General features: G+C 46.5%; 1 protein-coding gene across 1 annotated transcript; it reads left to right on the top strand.

The window, feature by feature from the left end:
- Positions 1 to 8,139: 8,139 nt before the first annotated feature.
- Positions 8,140 to 18,889, top strand: LOC123096520 (ethanolamine-phosphate cytidylyltransferase). The gene is made up of 9 exons (XM_044518264.1): positions 8,140 to 8,688; positions 12,935 to 13,170; positions 13,591 to 13,772; positions 14,733 to 14,804; positions 15,023 to 15,090; positions 15,269 to 15,389; positions 17,833 to 17,898; positions 17,979 to 18,101; positions 18,462 to 18,889. Exons 1-9 carry the CDS (start codon positions 8,363 to 8,365, stop codon positions 18,531 to 18,533), a joined length of 1,266 nt encoding a protein of 421 aa, XP_044374199.1. The 5' UTR covers positions 8,140 to 8,362; the 3' UTR covers positions 18,534 to 18,889.
- The last annotated feature ends 332 nt before the right edge of the window (positions 18,890 to 19,221 follow it).

Genomic DNA, 19,221 nt, shown 5'->3' with positions numbered 1-19,221 from the left:
CCCCCGGGCGCTTGGATGTGGCCCCGATCTGACGGAGGAACGGCTTGACATGGCGGTCTGAAGGTGGTGCTTGAGAGCCGCCTAGCAGGGCCGCGACTGCATGGTGCGCCGGCACCGCGTAGTGAGTGGCGAAGAGGTCGCGGAGCTCCCCCCAGGAGGCCACCGTGGATCCCGGGAGGTTGAGCAGCCAGCCGCGCGGCTCGCCGGCGAGGGCCATGGGGAACCAGTTGGCCATGATCTTGTCGTCACCTCCGGCTTCGAGGACAGCCTCCTCGTACGCCAGCAGGAGCGGCGTCGGGTCTGTCGCGCCATCGTAACGCGGCGGCATCTCTGGCTTGAACTTGGTCGGCCACCGCACTCGTCGTAGGGCGGGGGCTAGGGCTCGGTACCCAGACGCCCCGCTGTTGGTGTCGGCCGCAGAGGTGGATGGCGGGGCACCTGCCATGGGGGCGAAGTGCGGCCGCGCGGGGCGCAGGTTGGTGGAGGCCGCAGAGGTGGATGGCGGGGCACCTACCTGGCGCGCCAAATGTCGGATGTGGGGTTCCGGTAAACCCTTAAGGTTTGAACACTGGGGTGCGCGCGAAGTCTTTCCCTCCTACCGATCTACGCCCTAGCTCTCTAAGATCTCGTGGACGATCTCGACGAACTCGCAACACAAAGAGACACGAGATTTATACTGGTTCGGGCCACCGTTGTGGTGTAATACCCTACTCCAGTGTGGTGGTGGTGGATTGCCTCTTGGGCTGATGATGAACAGTACAGAGGGAAGAACAGCCTCCTGAGGTTGAGGTGTTCTTGTGCTTGGTGTCTTGGCGGGTGAGAGCTGGGTGGACTGCCCCATGCCCTTACTGTGGTGGCTAGCTCTACTTATATAGGCCCTGGTCCTCTTCCCAAATATTGAGCGGGAAGGGAGCAAACAATGGCGGGCAAATTTGAAGGGGGACAGCTAGTACAAGCTATCCTGACAAAAGTGGTCTTCGCATGCAAAAGGCTCTGGTGGTGACGCCGTCTTGGGCTCCACGATGACCTCCGCCTTGCCGTCCTCCTGGTCTTGGTCCGTTTGAAGACCGAAGAAGAATTCATGGTGGTGTTTCTCATCATCATTCTCCACATTTGAAGACCGAAGAAGAATTTCTCCTAAATCTTGATCCGTTCTCTTGAAGATTCATAGTTCTAGCTTATGCCATCCTCTCATAATTGTTTTCGATTGTGAGAATTCTTTTCATACCCATCCGGAGCTTTTCATGAGTCTTTTCAGTTTGATTCTCTGAAGGCCATCATTTCAGAAGATTTCTTCGTTCTAAGTTTTCAGCCTCGTTCTCCAATTATTCTAAATTGATGCCTCTTCGTTCATTTTTAATTCTTCCGGTGCATCGTTCAACTATTCTCTAATCAGCTCGTGATCTCTTCGTTCTTGTGTATCAAATTCCCTCGCGTATTTTCGCGCGTTCTTTAATTCTCATGGTGTTTCGTCCTCTTTTCTTCAATTGTTTTCAATTCTCGCGGTGGTTCGTTCAAGATTTTCTCTCCCTTCGTTATCATATCAATTTATTCGTTGTTTCAATCCTACCGTTGGTTCGTTGAAGACTTTTCTCAAGTTTGCGCTATATCTATCTTAATCCTTTCTACGAGAATAAGTAGTATGCAAAATCCGTTGCTTGTCATCAATTTAAATTGGTGAAGGATACGCATAATGTAATTCTTATTCTTGTCTCATCCAAGTGTTTAATTCCTTCTTCCGGAGTTCGTTCATGATATCAAACTATCGGTTCCAAGTTGTTCATCTTTTCTTTCCGGAGCTCCAAGTTATTTCAATTATATCATTTCAAAGCTTCATCTAATCATTGCAAGGCTTCTCCCGGAGTTCTTTTCAATTTTCCCTTTCGTTTGATCATTCTTTTATTACCGGAGTTCTTCATCGAGGCTCTACATGGTGGCTCATCAAGGATTCGTTTCATTCTTCAATTATTCTTCAAGATTTCTCTCGGAGTCAAGATCCGCCAAGCTCTACTCTAAAATAAACATTGTGTTCAACACATGTTTGTTTTGTGGAGTCCAAGCATTCTTCATCTTGCATTCTAAAGTGCAATTCGTTCTACCTTATCATTTGAGGTGGTGTTATGTCATTCTTGACAATTGGAGTTCGCGTTTCATGTTTCACATGTTGTCAAGAATGAGATATTTTAAATCCACTAATCTCTTCGTTGGATCTATCTTGTGTCATGTTTCACCTAAAGCCTTCCCTAAGGAATGTTGCTATTATGGTGCTTGTCAATGATCCATGTTTTCTCCTATCCTCTCGGCGAGAGAAGTTTTCATCTCCTTGTTGATCTCAATCCAATCAATTGTTTTCGTTAGTGGCAAAATTTTCACCTCATGTTTTGAGATGTCTCCATAAGCCCACGAGGATCATATCCTTTTGTTGTCGGTTTTTTTCCAACAACTCCGTTCTAACCTTCTTGCAAGGATACTTTCCAAATTCATTTGTGGAAGGTGTTGTCATTTTCTTCTCCATTCTGTTATTCCAATGATCTATCTTCTATTCTTTCTTTCGGAGGCATTGTGATGTTGCTCTCTTCGACCAATCATCTTGTTTTGTCAAGATCATGTAATTTTTCCTTTCTTATCCGTTTAACCGGAGTGCTGTCTGAAATCTTTCTTACCCCTTGTGTCATTCTTTCATTAGTTCCGGAGGCAATGTGTTGGTAATTTCTTCGAGTATCCTCTCATCTTGTCAAGATCATGTTCAATTCCTTCCATTTACAGTCGGAGTGCCGCCCAAATTATATCACTCTTATTCCTTCTCTATCTTGTTTTAACCGGAGTGTTGTCGTAATTGATCTTTGTCGTTCCTTATACATCTCGTTTCAACCGGAGTGCTTGCATGTACTTCTTGTCCATCTTAACCATTTTGGTTTGTTTTTCAACCTACAAGGTTCTTGTAATGGTCCTTGTTCCTCTTGCTGAACGGAGTGTTGTAAATTTTGTTCACCTTCGTCGTGTCATTTCTTCAAGCTTTGCGACCTCTCAAGGTTCTTTGGTTTCACTCGTTTGTCAAAGAAGCAACTTAGTTTTACCTCTTCTCTTCCTCTTCCGTTTTTCTCCGGTGTCGTCCTAGATCTCGGGACGAGATCCTCTTGTAGTGGTGGAGTGTTGTAACGCCCCAAGACCGACGCTTCAGAAGACTTCCTTATTTTCGTGATCACCGCGTGTTTCTTTCGGTGCTTGCTCTTTTATTTTTGCATTGCATCATGTCATCATGCCATCATGTCATTAATCTTTGCATCAAAACTCAACTAAATAAATTGCATGGATCTTCGATCTATTTAAATCGAGGGAAGGGTGACTTCTCTTTAGAACATATCCTCCCAATATTAGGGAGCTATATTATAAATATTCCATTAGTTTGGAATCAACCGGAACACACTTGCAAATATCCCAATGCCTTTGTTATCTTAATTCTTGGTCTCCAACCTCGCATTATATTTTTTCATCTATTCCGGAGCTCCACCAAAAATCCGAACATTTTTGGACCTTCCCAACCCTCACTTCCTTTAAATCATTTGAATTAAATTCAAATGCATTTGAATTTACATCGTCCAATCAGGCCACTTCTATTTTTCCTGGATCAAGCGCATTTTTGTGATTCCGGGAAAATAATCCCCATGCCCAAACTCTTCCTCTAACCTTTTCTTTTCCTCCCTTTCCTTTCTTTTTCTCTGTTTTAAGAAAAGAAGGAAGAAAGGGAGAGAGCCTAGCCAGCCTCCTAGGCCGGCCCATCCTTCTCCGCAGCCTAGCCACCTCCATGGCCCAAGGCCCAGTCGGTGCCCCACCTAACCCTAGCCCGACCGCTCTTTCCCGATCCCCATCTCTCCCTCTCGTCCCTCCCTACGCCGTCGCGCACACCCACGCACGCATCGAGCGAGGGAGAGGAGCTCCCTTCTGCTTCGCCCCCTCCTCTGCTCCCTCAGCCATGGCCGCGCCCAAGCTCCTGCTGCAGCCGCCGCAAGAGACGCAGTGCCGTCCCCGCGTAGCCTCTCCGTCGCGCCGCCCGTCGCCGGAGACCTGCGGCAACCTCCAGTCGCGCCCGTCCTGGAGCTCGTCCGCCTCCTCAAGCCACCGCGTCCTCGCCTCCGGCGACCGTCACCGCTCCGTGCACACCGTTGCCCCGAGCTGCTTCGCCTCCCTCCTCCTCGAGCCGGCCTCCCCGCCTCTGGCAACGGCCGCCGCCCGTCGCGCCTCTCCGCCACCGCGTCGCCCCCTCGACCCGCCTCGTCCTCGCGTCTCCCTTCCTCGTCCCGCACCCGAGCTTCTGGAGCCCGAGCCGTCCCCGAGCGCCTCCTCCTTGCGGCTTCGTCTGTCGCCGAGCAGGAGCTCCGCCGCCTCGACTCCTAGTCCGGCCGCCATCGGCCGCTCCCTCCCCGACGTCCGGTCTCGTCCCCGACCCGCCGTTCGCCTCTGCTCCATCGCCGAACGGTTGCTTCTCCGCGCGCCTCTGTTCGTCGTCGTTGTCACCACAAGCCCGGTGACTATCTCCTGCCGCTGTCCACCACCATCGCCTCCTTGCTGCTGGCATCCCGAGGTCCTTGTGATGTTTTGTGTTGCGCCAAGATCCTCTCCGACAAGTGTACGACTACATGGTGACACGTCGAATACCTCTACCGTCGTCTCCGAGATTTTTCCCCAAGTACCACTACGGTCGTCATTCGCCGAGTACCCCTTCGGATGCGCCTAGTTCGACTACCATCGTCGTGAACCGCTTCCGAGATGTGTACCACTACGCCGGAGACCTCGGACCCGTCAAGTACCTCTCCGAAAACGAATGTGTGCCACTACTTCCACTACCGTCGCCGAAGACCCGTGTAACGGAACCGTCAAGTTCGACTACCTCCGCGTGTACCGCTACTTCCACTACCGTCGCGAGAACGACTACTTCCATGATGACCCCGTGAACAACTACTTCCACTTCGAACGCGTTCCGCTCCGAAAATGCATGCTTCGAAGGTATAACCCCGAGACGACGTCCGTGAACGAATGCATGTGTTGTATGAGATGCCCGTGTTTGCATCGTGTTCGAGTTGTCTTTGCACGTTCCTCGTTTCCATACCACTAACCCGTGGGAGCCCGGAATCCGGGAGCACCCCACCATCCTTGCGCGACACGCTCACGCCCATTTCTTTTGCACCGGTATCTCCGTGAGCTACCGGAACCGATATGTTGCCGTGGCATCATTTTCGGATTCGTTGCCGTGGCACCCCTTTCTTCCACCACGGCGACAAATGCTTCATAACATGCTCATATCAACATTTTCATAAAATTGCATATACCTTGCATATGTCATCCGCATCATGATAACAACATTTAAAATGTCTAAAATTGTGTTTGTATTAAATTGCTAAATGACATGAGGATTTTCCGGAATTATTGTTTGTTGTTCCGGCCTCATTTAAACTTGCCTAAATAGATAGTTATTATGCTTCACCTCTTGCCATGGTAATCAACATTTAATATGGTCGAGTACATAACGAGAGAGAACTAAATAATTAAATGTGGTGTTTCTTCAATATGCAACTCGTTGCATATTGAGCTCCACTTAACTTGTAGTATTGTTTGTTGCACTTTGCCATGCCATGCATATTTAAACCGGACATGCATCATACTTGTTTGTGCATCATGCCATGTTTATGTGGTGGTTGTTTACTATGTTGTTTGTTTCTTTCCGGGTTGCTTCTTTCGTTACCTTCGGTTTCGTTCCGGAGTTGTGAGGATTCCTTCGTCTACGTCCGTTTGTCTTCTTCATGGACTCGCTCTTCTTCCTTGCGGGATCTCAGGCAAGATGACCATACCCTCGAAATCACTTCTATCTTTGCTTGCTAGTTGTTCGCTCTATTGCTATGCCGCGTTACCTATTCACTTGCTTTTCAAGCCTCCCAAATTGCCATGAACCTCTAACCTTTCTCACCCTTCCTAGCAAACCATTGTTTGGCTATGTTACCGCTTTTGCTCAGCCCCTCTTATAGCGTTGCTAGTTGCAGGAGAAGATGAAGATTGCTCCATGTTGGATTCTATTTATGTTGGGATATCACAATATCTCTTATCTTAATTAATGCATCTATATATTTGGTAAAGGGTGGAAGGCTCGGCCTTATGCCTGGTGTTTTGTTCCACTCTTGCCGCCCTAGTTTCCGTCATACCGGTGTTATGTTCCTTGATTTTGCGTTCCTTACGCGGTTGGGTGATTTATGGGACTCCCTTGACAGTTCGCTTTGAATAAAACTCCTCCAGCAAGGCCCAACCTTGGTTTTACCATTTGCTACCACCTATCCCCTTTTCCCTTGGGTTCTGCAGACTCAAGGGTCATCTTTATTTTAGACCCCCCGGGCCAGTGCTCCTTCGAGTGTTGGTCCGAACCGAGCAGCCTGCGGGGCCACCTCGGGGAAACTCGAGGTCTGGTTTTACTCGTAGCTTGACTTATCCGGTGTGCCCTGAGAACGAGATATGTGCAGCTCCTATCGGGATTTGTCGGCACATTCGGGCGGCTTTGCTGGTCTTGTTTTACCATTGTCGAAATGTCTTGTAACCGGGATTCCGAGACTGATCGGGTCTTCACGGGAGAAGGAATATCCTTCGTTGACCGTGAGAGCTTATAATGGGCTAAGTTGGGACACCCCTGCAGGGTATTATCTTTCGGAAGCCGTGCCCGCGGCTATGTGGCAGATGGGAATTTGTTAATATCTGGTTGTAGAGAACTTGACACTTGACCTTAATTGAAACGCATCAACCGCGTGTGTAGCCGTGATGGTCTCTTCTCGGCGGAGTCCGGGAAGCAAACACGGTTTGAGTTATGAATGACGTAAGTAGGAGTTCAGGATCACATCTTGATCATTGCTAGTTCACGACTGTTCCGTTGCTTCTCTTCTCGCTCTCATTTGCGTATGTTAGCCACCATATAAGCTTAGTGCTTGCTGCAGCTCCACCTCACTACCCCATCCTTTCCTTTAAGCTTAAATAGTCTTGATCTCGCGGGTGTGAGATTGCTGAGTCCTCGTGACTCACAGATACTTCCAAAACAGTTGCAGGTGCCGACGATGCCAGTGCAGGTGACGCAACCGAGCTCAAGTGGGAGCTCGATGAAGATCTTGTCCGTTGTGTTGTTTCTTTTCTTATTGATCAAGTAGTGGAGCCCAGTTGGGACGATCAGGGATCTAGCAGTTGGGTTGTCTTCTTTTCTTTTGGGTTCCGTAGTCGGACCTATGTGTGTATCTTGAATGATGTATGATTATTTATGTATTGTGTGAAGTGGCGATTGTAAGCCAACTCTTTATCCCATTCTTGTTCATTACATGGGATTGTGTGAAGATGACCCTTCTTGCGACAAAACCACAATGCGGTTATGCCTCTAAGTCGTGCCTCGACACGTGGGAGATATAGCCGCATCGTGGGCGTTACAGGGGGGCCGGGCGCGTCAGGGGTGAACGCTGTTCCTCGAGGTTCACATCCGCTCCCTGCGACGCGCTTCCCTCTCCTGCTCCCTCCGTCGCTGATTCCTTCGGGCGACGTCCTCCGGCTTGCACGTCGGAGTCGAGGATGGGACACCCACGGATGACATCGAAGCAGCCTCTGTGGTGGCATGTGGGGCGGGCTGGTCAACATCTAGAGCGGCAGATTGGGGCTGGCGGAGAGGATGAGGGGAGCAAGGGTGGACGACGATGACGATTAGGACGCGGGAGGAGGGCGATGGGTTTGGTGGATTTGGTGCAATTTATAGTGGGGTCAGGCTGTCTGGTCTGTTGTGGGGGACGCGCCCGAGCCTCGTCATACTTGTCCTAGTTTTGGGCTGGATATGAGGGGTTGTCGGTCAGTCCGGACATTTAGGGCCGGTATGAGGAGCTTGTTTGGGTCGGGTTTTTTACCGGTTAGTGATCGGGCTGTCCGTCCCGACGTTTGAGACCGGATTGAGGCGGCGAGAGGTAGATGCTCTAAATCCACAAAAACATCAACTAAAAAAGTCCACAAAATATCAGTGGCACGTGTGGTTTTTTACTTTACAGTACTGGATCTACACGAGCCGGGCTGTACTGACGCGTTGGTCCCATTTGGCATCGAGTCAAACAGGCGAGCGGACTCCCGCTACGGCCACAGACGCGGAGCTAGGTAGCCTGAACCGCACCACAGCTCCGTCTGTGTCCGAGACCTCCCACCATCTCCCATGGCGAAGGGCCCTCCAGCCGCACACCCGCATCCCTAACCCTAGGCTAGATCCCACCGCACCTTGCGCGCACGCGAAAGCCAAGCACACGCCTCTGACCACTCTCCCCAGCCCCGCTGACTCCTCTGGGTCCGCGAGTCTATTGCCTCACCCATGGATTCGGCTAGTAGCAGCGCGCGGACGGTGGCGGCGTGCGTGATCGGCGGGATCGTGCTGGGTGCCTCGGTGGTCGCGCTGCACCTCGGCGCTGGCCCCGCGGCCCCGAGTCTGCCACCGGTCGAGGCCCTCCGGCGGCGCTTCCGCCGCCGCCACCGCCCCGTGCGGGTCTACATGGACGGCTGCTTCGACATGATGCACTACGGCCACTGCAACGCGCTGCGCCAGGCGCGGGCGCTCGGGGACGAGCTCGTCGTCGGCGTCGTCAGTGATGACGAGATCACCGCCAACAAGGGACCCCCCGTCACGCCGCTCCACGAGAGGTCATCCCGCATCCCCTCGTAATTCTAGTGTTTGCTTGCGCCATGTATAAGATCGCCGCTAAGTTTTGTGCTTCAGCCAACATTTTGTTCCAATGAGAACATAATCAAGGCAATATTTTCCCCTTAGGTTGATGCTTGTTGTCATGGTGTGGGACTCGCTCTAATTATATTCTTACAATGCAAACTGCTGGGGAGCACTTGTGGTTGTTGCTCATTGTCAGGATTCAGGACCAACTTCTGTGTCATTGTGTAAATAAATGTGTTTGCTGAGGTGCTACTGTGTGGACCAGTTTCATACTTGCATCAAAGTTTTCTTTTTAGCTTGGGTTCTAAGGTGATGTTTTGTCGGTAGGATGGACTGTGCGGCGTTCTCAAACTTCTATGGATTTGAAACATAAAAGTAGCTCAAATCGAATGTTAGAATTGTTTTGTGTGTTGATTACTAACAATGAAAAAAGTGGCTCTAAGTTATGGTTAACTAATTGTATTGTTGTGTTGCATGAATGACTTGAATCGGGAAATTAGTATTACAGTTCTGAAGTTAAAGTGTGTTTTTGGTCAGTAGATAGCTTGGCTGGATCTGGATGGGCTAAAGCGACTACAATAGAATCACAGCTTGTGGTGCAAAAATAGAAAAATGAATCTGGGCCGTCTGATCCAGTGTGGATGGTACAGATTCAAGTGGAGGGATCCTAGGCCACTTAATGTGCATTTTATGAAAACCCCCTTGCTAGCAGTTAGATGTAAAATAGACTTTTGCAGTAACTACCTCTACTTTTTCATGTCCAAACATTCTGTTCTTACTAGTAAGAATGCCATATCTTCTGACAAAAACAAATGCCATATCTTCTGACAAAAAAAAAATGCCATATCTTCACAGCGTTCATTCATGCTCCTTCCCTTTGCACCTCTATTAAGTACAATAGTGGGTTCTACCATATAAACTAATTATGCAAGAAACTAGAACATGATGGTCACTCAAGGGTATGTCAACATTTTTCAAAGATATTCGAGTACATGACAAAAATTAAGCCACCCTCATAGGCACAGGCACTTTATGTTAAAATGGACCATTCCAGGCACAAATACTAATTTGTTTAGTACATGTCAAAGTGGAACATCCCAGACATAACAAAAGAAGACATTCATATCAAGTTATAAATAACATGACAGGATCAACAAGCCTTGCTAGTGAAAATTGCATCAGCTTTGGTACATAACGGGCAAGGCTAAGTCTGAATGAGTATAATAATCATCGCTCAACAAGAATTGCCATTAAAAATTGCATCAACGTTGATATCTTGATGACACACGACAGTTGCCTCTAGATGCAATGCTTCTTGTTCATCGAGCTTCTTGTCCTGGGAGAGATCGGACGGAGCAAATATGATTCAGTTAGTGCAAGTCCGTGTATGTGTCGTACATTCATACTTAAAACTTTTTAATCATGAGCTGATCAAATGCATTAACAACACCATCTGACTGTGTTTCATGCACATACCACACGGAAGGAAAAATGGAGAAGAAATCGCATTCATCACAAATACAAAAGTATGTTTCTATGCTGGAATTTACAGACAAGCCAACTATTTTGTGGATAATCCTAACTTACCAATAATGAACAAATTATATGAACATTATTTATCTTGTATAGGAAAAACCACTCTAGTGCATTCTAGAGATTCGCCACAACTAGTAGAATTAGGCAATACAATTATTTAATTGTGCTATTAGAAATCCATCCTTTATAAAACCTTGGCATTTTCAAATAGCCTATTGTATGTACAAATAAGAAAAGAGCATATCGTACGATAAAATGATGTGTTGAACCCTCGAAGCCATTGGACATTTTAATCACTCAAAACTGGTCATGAGTTTGACAAGAACAATATTAGCAGAGACTCTTCCTAATATAACCAGTGAACCATGTACCAAGTATAATAATAGACACATCACAATGTCTATTCCTGCATTGTGAAGCATTAACAAATATGTATGTTTTTCTACACTTACCATAACATCATCACTATAGTACTTTTTACTGAAAGAGCTCAATAGTTTTTATTTGGGTACTCCACTAGGTCATCTTGTATGAAAAATATCTTGCAAGATTATTTGCAAACACACTAGCTTGCAAAAGAATTGATCTGGTGCCTTGACAAAATTTTAACATGGCTTACAGATCCACACAGAATGACTGCCTGAACATCCATGTATAGAGCTAAGATCAGCAGACAGGGCTATACATTCACATGTGCAACCTGTGGAGCTGCACAGGGCCCCCATTTTTTCTACGTACAGCTTTAGGAATTAAAGACTAATGGACCAGTAGACATCAAAGTAAAAATGGACTAAACGGCTGGCTGCTAGACTCCAAGTCAACCACGGAACCACTCCAGGCCCAACTCCCGCCTCCTGCACCTTCTCAAGAATAAAAAAACATGAATGAAGTCGTGGAATTTAACATTGACAGACATAAGAAACTAAAGTACATAAGAATTGAGATCATTGCTTCTAGGCCAGACGTTAGGGAGAAACTATGTAGTTTAAACTTTAGTTCCTACTCTACTCCAATGCCTACCATCGGAGGAATACATCAGCGTGAGAACATATATTTCCGTAAGCATAACGCCTGAGGAATAATGTGGACCCAAAGAACACAGGAAATCAAATGTCTTCCCTGTGTGACAGTCACAATCTCTATAAATCCACTGTCCAAAAATACAGCAGCCTCACACATGCTTCAGAATCAAAATACGGAGTAACCAGGCTTACATATGCTTCAGAATCAAGACACACAAAAGAGAGGTATTCAGTAATAAAGAAGATGCGTCCAAAATATGCTGAAACAATGGTACAAAAATAGTAGCACATACAACGAATTTTTTTCCCATGACACCAGAATGATGCTCATTACCTCAAACTTGATCTGGTTTGGCATCTAAATTTCTTCTACAGCTTTATCGCAAAAAAATGGCTACAGCTCCAAATTGATCTGCAATATATATAGGGAAAATGAGACCAGATTTCTTGCATCCAGGAAGGGGATTGGAGCTTGAGAGGTGGCTCGGTTTGCGGGAATTTCATGAGAGAACAAGCAAGGGGGTAGAAGAGGGGCCATCCGAGGGAGAACAGATGCACCACACAAGAAAGAGAATAGCGAGGGGCAAGGGGAGTGAGGAATTTCTGCAAGGAAGTCAGCCGTGTGGTGGCTCTGCACTCTGTGAAGGAGGGAGGGGGACGAAAGCTTGAGGACTGGTGGAACTCACCACCGTGGCCATGGTTACGTCGCCGTTGCAAGGGGGTTCGCGGTCGGGCGGGCGGCGTGCTGTATCAGCGGTTACTGTCTAAGGAGTAGATCCTCTAGGAGCTCGCCAATCATCGTCGGCGGGCGGCGGCATTGGCCTGGTGCGGCGGAGGGATAGGGTTGGAGGGGGCTTGCGCTGCCGCTGAGGGACTCGAAGAAGAAGGGTGTCAGGAGGAAAATAGTTAGGAGCCAGGGACTGGAATGGCAATTGTGCGCACATATTCCACTCAGTACAATCTGTACCATGCATGATCCATCCGACGGCCCAGAATCGATTTTTCTATTTTTGCACCTAGACCTCTTCTTCTATTCTAGTCGTTCCCAGATAGCTCTGGAAATGTTCGCTAATGCTGGAGTCACTAACCACTTGGTGAGCCTCTGCATTTTTATACGGTCTATGTGGTATGTCCGCTGTGTGCTCTGCTCGGCTGATTGGTAGTAACAAAACCAACCTTGCTCAAACGACATTAATGCATTTTAGAAAATTGGTCATGCCAGTAGCTTTTCTGTTCGCAATTGCGCTTATGATGGATGCAATTCTTGCTCTGGCAAAATTTATCCTGGTACTGATTTAGTTTTGATGATTAATCAGATCTCTGAGTTTTTTGCTGCTTGCTTGAAGAAAGACGAGTTAAGCAAGATTTACTGGCAGGAGTTACTGTGCTCAGTGCATGCCTTACTGTTTCTCTGCTTCTGCAATTTGTAGATTTAGGTGTAATTCATGGGTTTCTTATGTGCTCTGGTGGTAGTTACTGTTGTGTTGTCACAGCCAGATTTTGCCTCTAATGTAGTTTAGGGTTAAGGCTGTATAGAATTTTAGGCATTTCTTTCTGTGTCGTGCTTTTGCTTCTTTGGATGCACCGGTATAATCCCTAATTTTGTATTGTATTTAGCATAAATTCTTGTTTCCTAATGTTTCTATTTTTCTGGGTAATACAGAATGAAAATGGTCCGTGCTGTCAAATGGGTTGACGATGTCATTCCAGATGCACCATATGCCATAACCGAAGATTTCATGAACAAGCTATTCAATGAGTACAATATTGATTACATTATTCATGGTGATGATCCTTGCCTGCTACCAGATGGCACTGACGCATATGCCCTTGCCAAAAAGGCTGGCCGATATAAGCAGATTAAAAGAACCGAAGGAGTGTCAACAACAGACATTGTTGGTACTTATTCTGCTTTAGTTTTCTCTTGTAGTATGTGTTAAATGCTAAAAGTTTCAATTGCCATCCTGAAATTGAAGTCTGAATGGCTACGGCATTGGAATATCTTTTGGCTACAGTCTTTTTAGCTGCAGGCCGTCTCTGAGCTGACAACATCACTCTTCACCAGATTTTTTTAACCTTGTTTATCCAATATACCACTTTAAGAAAGCATTTGACAGTGTCATATCTGTCGTCAAGACTATTTTCTTGTTCCCACCATCACATGCATTCTGACATTTCTGTTGTATCCATTTATGAGCCAGGATGGTATGGAGTACAATTTACATTGGGAACCAATGAGTTGGTCATGGACTCATTTCTATTGCCTATGGTGATGAAAACATTTTACTGCCATCTTGAGCTTGTCTCTCTTCATTGCAGGAAGAATGCTTCTTTGTGTTAGAGAGAGACCAGTTTCTGATAATCAGAGCCACTCTTCACTACAAAGACAGTTCAGTCATGGGCATGGTCAGAATATTGATGATAGTGGATTTGGAAATGGAACAAAAATATCTCATTTTCTTCCCACATCTCGGCGGATAGTTCAGTTCTCAAATGGCAGGGTATGTCTTATACAGTTTCAGAGTTTCTCTTGCATAAATACTATGTCATTTATATCTGGGTAATGAATATCCAATGAACCTCTGTAACGTGGTTGGCACCTAGTCCTGAGATCAGACACTAGTTCGAGGTGGCTACACTTAAGGTATTCTGTATGTAAGAAGGCAGTTCCTTTGTATTGAGAGTGAGACTTCCATATGTGAAACTCCTTTTACAAGTCAAACTGTACAGTTTGCCCAGGTAGGGATTTGTCTGTGCATCATAGATGAAAACTTCCACCGAAAAATATTTCCTTTTTCTTAAATATTAAGCTTTTAGTGTTGATGCATTTACTAGGCATGAATGAGGACTTGAGAGAGGGAGTATTATTCGTGCAGTGTGCTTCATCAATTACAAATGCCACATGATTACTGATTGACGGTTTGAGTGGTTCTGAGTTGATAGTAAAAAATAATAAATGTTCAATACCCTTGAATTACCGTACGCAGGCATTGATGTTCTCACAGCTCAACTTCTTTTAAGGTTAAGCGAAGATTGGCTGGGAAAAAGGTAGTGGGATAGCAACAAGAAGGGAAAGAGTTAATTTCTTGCTTGCCCTCTTACAGTAGGGATACATCCTTATATAGATCTTCTAGGTTGGTTACTGTTTGCTTAAGAGTAATTCCAGCATGTGCTACCTGGGCCCATATTCCTAACATACAAACTCCGCATAACTTGACCCCCAAGACAAGACTCGTAATTGGACACATACTGTAGCATGGTGGGATACACCTAATGTCTGTCTACAACAAGCATATGCATATGCTTGTAAGATCGAACTATTCACTTTGTAAACATAGAATTTAATTTGATATCTCTACTTCTTGCAAACTGGTGATAGTTCGTGTAATTCAACTAAATAAAACAGGCCCTTCTTTTCTCAACTTATTTCCTTTTCTGTTGACTAAGCTTTACCAATGCAGGGGCCAGGACCAGATTCCCGGGTAGTTTACATTGATGGTGCATTTGATCTGTTCCATGCTGGACATGTCGAGGTAAATGCCTCCCACAAGAGAAACAGAGAAAAACCATGACATCTTTGTCACCATTTGGATGCTATGTCATATGCTTGTCTTGGTCATATATTTTTTCCACTTCTATGTCATGCTTGTCTTGGTCGTATATTTTTTCCAGTTCTTTCTGCGGGGAGAACTAAAGTCTTCAAAACATTGCAAATTCATAATTCAGTGTATTTATGGTTTCTTCAACGTAGATATTGCGACTTGCTCGAGGGCTTGGAGATTTCTTGCTTGTGGGCATTCACACAGATCAGACCATAAGGTAAGTATAATGGTTGCCTCTCCTTTTATCTTCTAATTACAATGCTTATACAGTTCATTCGCTTTTGCAACATTCATAGTTTATAGTCAGAGACTCGGAGTGCACTGTTGAGCATAACTTCTGTAATCATTTTTTTAATATAGCATTTTTTTTCACATTCATGCTTAATATTTCTCAGTTCAACTCGAGGACCACATCGCCCAATCATGAATCTCCATGAGCGCAGTTTGAGTGTTTTGGCTTGTCGTTATGTTGACGAAGTAATCATTGGTGCTCCGTGGCACATTTCAAAAGACATGGTGAGCTGTCTACTCCACTCTGAACCATAATATAAGTGTAGTATACATGCTTGATGATATGGCTTTCATGCCGTACAAGTAAAAGCCTAATTTCATATCTAGTATCTTTTTTATAAAAATTATGGGCTGACTTGCATTTATCCATGGATATATACACATAGTATAAATCTTATTTTCATAGTACTGTTAAATTCACTAAAATGTATGCCTTGGCTTAGTTCGTGACATGTGAGCTAGGTTTGAGCTTAGGTAAACTAGGCCCACTTATATATATATGCTAGATTAGAAAAAGTAGGCCCGTGCATGTAACTATTTAAGGGATGATTTACTTTCACTTGCTACTTATGTTGGATACAAAGGACTAGACTTATTTTTGGTGGAAGCTTGAAGTAAGTTACTTACAAGTCACACAATCATAGATGGAGTACGGACTGTAGTCGTAGCCAACAACAGTCTACCCTAAGGGGAGGGGTCAAACAGGAGGTGATCGAGATCCAGCAGAGGGGAGGGGATGAGGAGGTAAACGACGAGTAGGTGAGAAGAGAGAAGGGATGAGCGATATAAATAATAATTTAACTCACATGCCTTACACAGCGCTCATGACTAGCTTATAACAACCCGGCAAGTGGCCATTGGTCCCACTGTCATACACTCATGTATAGGCGCGATTAAGTCTCCTCATGACAGTGGGTCCTGCACGTCTTCTTCTCCACACCTTGCGTCCGGCTGGTCCCAGCCTCGCTGTCTGCCTCCACTTCTGAATTGCCTGGGCTAGCAGAAGGGGAGAGCGTGACAATTTTTTTTCGAGAACACCTCGAGAGGGGCAGGTGGTTCCTGCATTTCATTAAGAAGAAGAGAATTGCCAAGGTCACCACCCATGACATGCAGAGCCGCGAGTCTACCCCATAGAGCCGCCGTTGCATGGCCTTCCGAGGCTGCCGTACATCCACCATCCGGAACCGCCACTCCGGCAGTCCGGCATCCGCCGCCCAGACCGCAAGGCAACCCTGCTCAACTGCCGAACCCCGCCGACCCACAAGTGCCAAGGACTCCAAGGCAGTGCCTCCAAGAAGGAGCAAACCCACCTATGCAGCGCCGCCACGCCGCCATCCAAACCTGTGGCTCACTGCCACCACCGCAGCTCGACAAGCCAAGGGAGGAGCCCCTAGACACCTGAGAGCGCCCTACTGCACCCACAAGAGCACACCCGAGTGCCACCACCCACGGATCTGGGAGCCTGACCCGCGGCGGTCAGGGGCCGTCGCCTCAGCTTGCCTGCTCCGGCGAGGCGCAGCCGCCTCAAGGGAAGCCAGATGCCCAGATCCGGACGGATCTGACCCCTACAGGGCAAGCAGCACCAAGCAGCGGGAGAGAGCCCACGGCACCGTGCACTCCGCCTAGAGCACCCACCACCAGCTCCCTCCACGCCACTGGCGCCGCCACGGACTCCGCGCCCCAATGATGACGCCACCGCGCACCAACGGAACTCGCCACTGCGTCCACCGCTGGTCTCCCCGCGCCACCGCGCGCCAACGGAACTCGCCACTGCGTCCACCGCAGGTCTCCCCGCGCCACCGCGGCGAAGCCGGCGGCAGTAGCGGGAGGAGGGCGCCGAGAGGGGGGAGCCTAGCGGCGGCGGACTAGGTTTCCCAGAGTCGCCCCCAGGAGGAGCAACGCGGGGTGGGGGTTCCTTGTTTCCTCTCTGTCCAAATATTTGGAGGGCGTGACAATGACGAACCAGAAAACATATATGCACAAACCATCAGTACCTCTACATATTACAAAATGTAATTATGCCAAGTATGAGAATTAGTTCACTACAAAATAAAGGTAACAATGAAATGGACAGAAAGATTCCCAATTTCCAATAGGCCACCAATTTTATTTGGACAGATCGATGGCCTTTCATAACTTCTAGCTTTTCCAGTATCCTTTGTCTCATCTCCAGCTTGATCTTCATTAAGCAACGCTGAGCTATTGCACTGCTTTCCGAGGAAATTGTGTTGTCTAATTGGTCGTATTGTCCATGCTAAGCTGCAATGCCAACCATGGTTAGCTGCTAGGTTCTGTGAAGCCGGTGACTCTGGAATCCTGTCTCAACCTAAGGCATTCCTTGTAGTCATAGAACAGTAGTATTCATTGTGCTCACTGCTCAGAAATGATGTGATCAGTGTCCTCAAGTTATCCTGACTGGTTGCATTGAAGCAGAACGTGCAGGCACCTAACCTGTAATTGAACACAAAACAATCAGACTCCATCAAATAAAATCTATATATTTTTCATCTGTATAATTTACTGTCCTTTTCGAGAAAACTATAATTTACATCTAACCTTGTGTATTATCCAGGATCGTTTAGTAATCACCTGCTGCAATTTTAGTTGTCAACCAGGTTATGTGTGTGTGGTATGTGCCAAGAGCTCTCTGACTTTCCTTTTTGTACAGATTACCACTTTTAATATTTCATTGGTTGTTCATGGAACTATAGCTGAGAACATGGACTATACAGAGGTAATTAAGCTGTCTTTTTCTTGGAATATGCAAATGTTGAACCTTGATAATTGATCATTGTCACTTTGTGCACTTCTCAGGATGATTCAAATCCATATGCTGCTCCAATTGCTATGGGCATTTATCATAAACTGGATAGCCCTTTGGACATCACCACTAGTACTATTATAAGGAGAATAGTTTCTAACCATGAAGCCTACCAGGTAACTACCCTGAAACTGGGTTAGATTGTTGGGTGGAGCCTTGTCCTTCTGTGCTGTATGCAGCACTACACTCTATATCCTGTGCAAATGTGATTTGCCTTTTGTCGTCGTCATATCAATGTTGTGCATGCAGGAGTTATTTTCTACTGATGTTTATGGTAGTGCATTAGTGTCTGAGTAAACCCCTTTGGATATGCAGCATTGAATATTTTTCAGTCTCCCTGGGACCAATATTTCCTGCTATAACTATGCTCAACAACACATTCTTTGGTGTAGGGGCTGATATGATTTGCATTTATTCTGGTCCAGTGCTTTGGTGTGTTTTTACTCATGCTTGGTCTATGGTGTTGCTTTGTGCAGAAACGGAATGAGAAGAAGGAAGCCAGCGAGAAGAAGTACTATGACAGTAAAAGCTTTGTCAATGGAGAGTAGTGGCTTCTGAATAGATCTTCTCAGAAGACTGTTCCTGGATCTTTGAGGCTCTAACACAGGTCACAAATGAAACCATCAAGTGATCTACAATTTTACCGCTCCATTGTCATTTTTGCTATATAGCTTAGTAGCTTCAGATGCAGTCTTGATGCATGACAGGCAGTGGTGCTGAATTGGGTGCGGAACCTGGATGAATTTCCAGTGGCCACTTTCAGTGTCACTACCTACCCTATCCTCCCCTGTATACCGGCTTCCAGAGCTGCTGTTACCGGCCGAGTTCTTTTCGAGATCTATAGATCTCTGAGAATTGTGGTACAAGATGAATGCTAGGCCAATTAATTGTTTGTTTCCCTGTTGCTCTTATGTGGCGGGCATCCAATGCCAGTCGTTTTCTCATATATTTGGTGGAGCTGAGTCCCGATCTTAAACCGAACATGGACTAACTGATATGGTATGCCAGTCACTGGTCGGTGAAAGCAGTTGGGTCTGATGGTACAACTGGACGGTTGGTTTCGTCGGGATCTGCCGACACGTCGAGATCTATTGTAATCTTGGCAAAACGCTTGCTAGGCAATAACATAACACTAGAAAGGTGCCAGATGGCTGCACCCTGCTGGTTCTGTCCGCGGGTCCGGTATGCTGTTAAGCATGGAAAAGGATGTGGTACCTGTGAGATTTCCAGATGGTG

The sequence above is a fragment of the Triticum aestivum genome, chromosome 4D (genome assembly GCF_018294505.1).
Source record: "Triticum aestivum cultivar Chinese Spring chromosome 4D, IWGSC CS RefSeq v2.1, whole genome shotgun sequence".
In the NCBI taxonomy this organism is placed as follows: domain Eukaryota; kingdom Viridiplantae; phylum Streptophyta; class Magnoliopsida; order Poales; family Poaceae; genus Triticum; species Triticum aestivum.
The sequence above is the reverse complement of the archived record's forward strand: the minus strand, read 5'-3'. Positions and strand labels throughout refer to the sequence as shown.